This window comes from Anthonomus grandis, chromosome 6 (genome assembly GCF_022605725.1).
Source record: "Anthonomus grandis grandis chromosome 6, icAntGran1.3, whole genome shotgun sequence".
In the NCBI taxonomy this organism is placed as follows: domain Eukaryota; kingdom Metazoa; phylum Arthropoda; class Insecta; order Coleoptera; family Curculionidae; genus Anthonomus; species Anthonomus grandis.
The window spans coordinates 36,428,804-36,436,290 of NC_065551.1; the positions used below are offsets into that span (position 1 = coordinate 36,428,804).

Here is a 7,487-nt window from a genome sequence, read left to right on the forward strand (position 1 = left end):
ACTCGGAGGCGTTGTAGAGGCCTCAAAATAAGCAAGATTACGCCATAAATAGGGGGCTATCCGAAAATGATTAGATTTTGAGTTACAGGGTGATCAAATTAAAAAAAAATTAATTTTTAATATTAACAATGGCAAAAATTCACTTTCTGGTACCAAATTCCACATTAAAATCATTTAATTTTTTTTCTTCATAATAAATACTTGATGAAACTAAAAATGTAAATTTTAGCGAGAAATACATTATCAAATTATCATTATCTTATTCAAAATCACATTCGAGCCATCTTTAATATGGAAAGTGTATCAACTCCAACAGCATCAAAAATACGATTTTTATATGAAAATCTCTTTAAACATTTGATTATTCTCTCGCAGTTAGGAAAACCCACGAATAATTGGGATACGTTATTAATTTACATTATTGTCGGCAAATTAGACAAACATACGGCCCAAGAATGGGAAAAACAGAAATTTAATATGAATACGGTTACAATAAACGATTTTAAAGATTAATGGATTTAATTTTTTTATGCGAAAATGATACGTCAGAGAAAACAAGGCAAAAAAAAAATTGCTCTAAGTTAAATGAGGATTTGAAAACTAATTTTTATTTGCAGAGAAAACAGTAGCGTACAATTCTTTTTAAGAGTTTACTAAATTCTAATGGACGCATGGACGCCACTGGTAAAATAAAAAATTAAATTATGTATTAAAAACTAGTACTAGATGCTTAAAAACTACCTACTAATTTTCAGAAAAATATCTACAGAGATGTTAGGTTTATCGTGAACAATAAAATTTGTTTTTTAATTTTATCACCCTGTATCTCAAAATCTAATGATTTTTGGATAAGGATTATTGCGCAAACTTCCTTATTTTAATGCCCTCTATAACCTCTTTAAGTTTGTCCCACTAATTATGAAACAGCTTGTATATGTCTAAAGCCTTATGTAGGTACTTATTAACTGTAACTCAAAATCCACTTTTACTAAGCACATATTTGATTTTGAATAACACAACAATTCTATCTAGTTACCAAAATTATGGAAAGAGGCTCTTAAATAAAATGATTAGTTTAGGTCGGCAGTTTTTTGTCAAATTTTCCACTTTTTGAGATATTCTCGAATTATTTTGAGCATTTTACAAAAAGTTTTCACTGAAAGATGTAACGTCAAGTCGAGATATTCAGAGTTTGAGGACTTAGGTTCTCTGGGTAAAAACTCCAACCAAGCAAATCATGCTCTTAGATTCATGATTCGAGGTCTTAAAAAATCATATAAAATGCCAGTGTTCTATTTTTTTTACACTACATACAGTTAAGACAGAGGTTTTTAAAATTCTGATAATTAACTACATTAAAGACTTGGAAGCAATTGAGATGAATGTCTATTCAACTATTTGTGATCAAAGTAATACTAATATAGTCACTATAAATGAGTTAACTGTTGACTACTCTGACATTAAGCCAATTCTATACACTTTGTTGTTAATGGGCAATCTATTACTATAAAATATAATGTTGCTAACAACTAGTTGAACACTACTTATATCGATGTATAGTGTCTTTTATTGTTCTATTTCATGTACAACTTGTCAACTTTTACATTTTTAAATTTTTTGACCTGCACCAATGCAGACTATATCAGCAACTCATTAATAGGCCACTTCCTCTATAGGAATTTAATATTTTTATATTGAATATTGTTGATTTTTAGAGTATATATTTATTATGTGCAGACTTTATATCCGTTATATAAATACTACTAGTTTTTACACCTATATATTTATATTTATAGTGATCCTTCAGATATATTAAAGGATAATTCAGTTTTGTTTTAGGAGTTTATATTTTGATTTTCTGCTATAGTGTAATAATTATGTTTTTTGTTATTTCTTCCTATTATATGTTGATTATTTTTAAAAATTTTTTAAGATTTTATTTTATATATTATTAAACTACATTTCACTTAATACTTTTTCAATGTTTCACTCAAGAACAAAATTTTTTTAATATGATTTTTCCAATTGTAATTATTATCTTATTGATATTATAATAAATAAGGATATTATAATTGCATATATAAATGGAATTTTAGGTTGTTGCACTAATTATTTATTTATTGTAGTCTTTGGCATACAAACAGAACATCTCCAACACTTTTACTATAATATTAAAATTTTTAATGTATTATAAATTAACAGTGTCCATTATACAGGGTGTGCCAACAAGGTGTACGGCTAAGATAGTGCCTTAACTATACGAGGTAAAGCAAAAAGTTGTAGGGTTGACCAAAAACCTACGAACTAAAAATATTTTTATGTATACTGGGTGTGTCACAAAAAAGTTACTATAAAATATGATTTTTTTTAAATGGTACGCCCTGTATATTATGGTACTAAAATGTGACGCAAAAAGAGTACTTTACTTTGGTATAACGTTTTTAAAATTTCCGTGCGACGTTGCAACGTAATTAATTTTTTTATGTTATTTTTTGCCTTTTAGAGGGTTCGTTAAAAAAACACAATTAACTTAAAATTTATTCTGCGCCTATGAAACTTGTACCACAGTTAGTCTAGGGTACCTCCTCTAGGCTGACTATGATAATTTGTAATTTTTTAATACAGGGTGTTTCTAAAGAACTTTCAAACTTGCTGAAATTAAATACGCATTATCTGAAATTTTTCAACACCCTGTATATTTTTATCTAATTAAGTTTGTCCCTCAAATCCCTCAATTTTTTATTTAATATGTTTTATAGCTAAACCAAGTACTTTTTGAGATATTTTACTCTCCTGTAAAAAAATCCAGTTTAGTCAAATCTGGTAATCTTGCGGACCAAGGGACCGGCCCACCTCTCCCTATCCACCGGTCATCAAAATGCTCATTTAAAAAATTTCTAATAGCATAACTGCAAAATAAAAATTAAGTTAAGGCGCAGAATAAATTTTAAGTTAATTATGATTTTCTAAACGACCCCTCTAAAATAACATAAAAAAATTAATTACGTTGCAACGCTGCACGAAAATTTTAAAAACGTTCAAGTACTCTTTTTGCCTCACATTTTAGTACCATAATATACAGGGCGTATTGTTGGCACTCCCTCTATATTGTATTAGAATACTTGAAATCTTGTATTTTAATATTTTAAATAATTAAATAATATATTTTTGTTTAATTGTAATGTAAACCTATTTAGTGGTACGAAGGTTTTTTTTATTTTTTTTCTGATTACAAAAGTTAAAATTACAGTTTGTATTCTATAGATGTTTGTCCAAGTTAACAAACTACATCAAATTGCAGAGTTAGCTAGCGTTTTATTTGGTTAAAATAGGTTTTTTTATGCAAATTCTTTTCATAATTTTTATAACCTAACATTAAGGAAAGAAGAGCTTTAAAAGAAAGGAAATGTGTTGAAAAAAAAGGAGTATTGATGACAATCTGTTTTAACCGAGTTGAGTACCCGTGTGGTTGTGCCATTTAGTAGCTTTCAAATTTCCCGCGCCTAATTAAATTAAAATTTGGCGCCGAATTTGACTACGCATTCTTTCAAATCTGATTGGTTAGACGGGTTGCCAATAGTTATAGCTTATGTTGAAAATTAATTTCAACAGATATTAGATTTTAAATAGTATAGGGTTTTTATTAATATAAGAGACTTGTTTGTGTTTCTAGTTCGGAGAAAACAAGACGCCTTCGGTTTGAAATCATAACAAACTCTTTTATCGCGTTGCCGACAGGATTGCGTCATCTTACGAAGGAGAAGTTTTTGCGTGGTGTTATTCTTTTTAAAACAGTTCAGTCCGCATTTATTCGTATAATGAAATAGAACGATTGAAGATGGCTCAGCGAAAGCCAAAAGCTCGTTATCAAAATTAAAATATAAAGTTAATAAAATTCGTTCGTGCAATAATAAAGGATATTAATCCTAAAAGCCAGTAAAATTTCGTGCTGCTAAAATATATCAAAATTAATTTCTCGTCCTTCTCACCGCTTCTTTAGTTAAATTTTTAAAAACCACTTTCTTCATTAATTGTTTTCTCTGGTGTCACTTATGTACTTTATTGTGTGTTTTAATATAGTTATTTAAAACAAACTTTTGTCGAAGTGACTTTTATTTTTGTCGTACAGCCACTTATTAAAATTTTCTCTTTATGTACCCGTAAACCATACAGCTTAGACATGTCAAAAATAGTTCGAATTATTGCACCTTCAGTAGAGGGCATTTGTGTTTTGTAGTTAATAATTAAACATTAATCTCCGATATAACCGAAAGAAATGACTTACCAAAACATAAACCGCAAACGGCATGACCACGACGGCGACAAGCAGATCGGCCAAAGCGAGACTAACGATAAAATAGTTGGTGGCGGTCTGTAGAGTCCGTTCTCTGTAGACACTCAAGATCACCAACACGTTCCCGAAGAGGGTCAAGATCGGGACGATCAGCAGGACCAGAGCCCAATAGTTACGATCGCTCTCACTTGTCCCGCTCGTCGTCGTTGACGTCACGCACGAGGACGTCAAGTTCGTCACGTTATTCGCATAAAACGTGCAATTGCTCAACTGTTGCTGTACGAACACCGTCGAAAAGTCCGTAACGTTCGTCAGGTTGATTTTGCTGAAGTACTGATCGATGTCGTCGCTGAAGAGCATGAACGACCCACTGGCACCGTCGATCAACGATGATCGATCATCGCCGTAATCCGATGAGTTTTCGGTCCCGTTAAACCGCGACTCTAAACCACCTTCTTGGGCCATCGTGATTGTTTCAGTTGTTTATTATTTTTTCTTAGACACCCACCACGTCCTCCCCGGTTTCAAATCAAACATCGTCATCGTTGATGTTGATCGTTCTTCATCACCACAACATGTTGAATGAAATCTCGTCACGAGGGTGGTCGCGTGCGTGCGTACGTTCCGGGGGTCGAAAGTCGATTCAGGATGATCGCGAGGCTCTCCGGGTGTCCTGCGAAACTGACGGGGCGCCCGCTTTAACCGGAGCGAGCGCCGAAACGACGTCGGCGTCGAAAAAGACGACGACGACGACGCGCGTCCGGCGCCGCCCTGTCTCTCAGGGGCGCCACACGAGCTCGGGAATATAATATTCAGCTATTTTTTTCGCGATCTTTTAGTTGGCACGATACGGTAAGGAATGAATGGGATTGCATTTAGAAGGGTTATTTGAATATTTGATGAAGTTTAATCGAGTGTGGGCACTAAACGGAGTCATTTTTTTTTTTTTTTGATAACTTTTATGTAGAAGGTGTCTTAAATTAAACGATTAGAATTTCATATGAAGTAGCGTCTAAAACCTCTTAGTTTTTAAAATACAAGGTGTTAAAAATGAAGAGGCGATGGCGGTTTTTTGTAAATGAGGGATCCAATGCAAAGTGTGCCATTCATTCATAGTCTCATTTTTAAGTCAAGTTTCGAGAAAATCGACTTTAAGGGTTTAATTTTTACCTGGGAATATTGTTATCTTTAATTTTTTTTACATAAGGCTCCGTTCATAACCATAGAGAGTATAATGCCAATAAAACATTTAAAAGTAATTTGATCTTGAAAATAATTTTTTTTTTCAAAATGAACTTCATCCTTTTTTATGGGAGGTATTTAAAAACGATGGTGTATTACTCTAGAGCAATTAATATAGAAGAAGAGTTACTTATAGGCAACGCAAACCAAGGAATAGTTTTTTTCACTACCGGAACGGCTACTTCTCAAAATATCTTTGATAAAAACGTCAAAATGACTTTTGCGCATGCATTTCCGAGATTGCAGAAAAAAAAATGGGGTTGAGAGAGACGAACACCCTTTTAACCATAGACCTTTAAATATTGTAATCTATAAGTGGTTGCCACAAAACGATTTACTGGGTAAGGTTTATTGATCAGTACAGCAGTGGCGAAGCGTACGAGTAGACAAGGTAGACACTGTCTACCCAAAATTATCCAATTATTTGTTATTAATTTATCATGTAATTGTTGAATTAAAATTAAAAAAAAAATTAACACAGAACGTAGCCTCTCCTTACTACTATTAAATAGTATCTAAACATCCGATTAATCCGAAGGCGCGCCCCGCCTGACACACAAATTAAAATAAAAATGCAGGGTTGACACCCAATTAATGTACTATACGAGTCCCAGGAAGACACATTGATATTTGTCTAATTGAATCAAATACACATCAAACAGGTGACAGAGGTCCGGCCGCATCAGTATTCAACCTATTACGTCTACAAAACTTACTCGCGGGAAAAACATTCGAGCTTTTGTCTATCGAAGTCGACCAGCTATTTTATTATGCTGTCGAGGGTTATGGTCTATGGACACGCTTGATCTGGTCGGCCGCAATACATCTTCAGTTTTGTTTTGATTCTATCTATTACTACTAGCATAAAAAGTTCTATCTTTCTATACTAGTAATAATTATTTTTTTCTTTTTTATATCACTACATAATTTTTCTCTTTAAGTTAATATTTCATGCGCCTTCATTCTCTATTTCATTAAATTGAATAATATTAATTAACGATTTTTATTGTTTGTCTACCCGAAAAAAAAATTCACGCTTCGCCACTGCAGTACAGTGCTAACTTGTTATTTCATTCTTATCTGAATTTAGGTCATCTGCATCCTAAGCTCCTGATGTCCACCAGAGGAACCATGACTATTCAAGAAGCTCTATACCATGGTGTACCTGTTATTGGTGTCCCAATTTATGATGAACAGGAATATTAAATTTATAACAGATAAATTAGGGTTACAGCTGGACTATCATAATTTGACGGAGATGCTATTTATGAAGCTGCTTATACTTTATTGACTAATCCTGTGTAGGTATTGTAAATTTTCAATGAGCTCTTTTTCTTATAAATGCTTCATAGATATCTTCACAATATGAAGGAATTTGCAATAAAAATAAGGGATCAACCATATGATCAACTAAAAAAAGCAGTTTGTTGGGTAGAGTATGTTATGAACGGAGCAGACTTTCTTATTCCAAAGTCCAGAGATACTTGCCATCTTGTAGCATATAAAGTGAATGTATATATACTTGTATTTGTTGTGATTTTTATAGTATTTTGTTTATTTGTTATTTTGAATCAAAATGCACTTAAAAAAATACTTTATTGACTATTACAAAGAAATATAAGCAAATTCATAATAATATTAATAATACTAGACATAGACAAAACTCAATTTTATTCGTATACAATGTGTCTGTAAAAGGTCTGTACAAAATCCTAGGACGTATTCCTGAGGTGAAAATAAGCCGTTTTAAAGCAACTTACCTTGGTCTAAAATTGCGTCGTTTCTTAGTTAGAGGGTACTAAATTTTAAAAAAAAATAAGAATTACTTAAAGGGCGCTCCATACTGCACGGTTGATGATGTAAAATTGCCATAACTTTTTTGCAAATGTGCTTTTTACTGTTTTTTATTGAAAAGGAAACAATTTCTCTAACGTTTTAAAGTAAAAGAGGT

General features: G+C 32.3%; 1 protein-coding gene across 3 annotated transcripts in view; it reads right to left on the reverse strand.

Moving 5' to 3' along the window:
* The window catches only part of LOC126737947 (dopamine D2-like receptor), a 295,035-nt gene extending 290,061 nt beyond the window's left edge, over positions 1 to 4,974 (reverse strand). For all 3 annotated transcript variants that reach the window (XM_050443069.1, XM_050443067.1, XM_050443068.1), the window contains exon 1: positions 4,286 to 4,974. In XM_050443069.1, coding sequence (XP_050299026.1) covers positions 4,286 to 4,759 — 474 coding nt within the window. In that variant the 5' untranslated portion in view covers positions 4,760 to 4,974. The remainder of the gene's footprint in view (positions 1 to 4,285) is intronic.
* Positions 4,975 to 7,487: the final 2,513 nt, after the last annotated feature.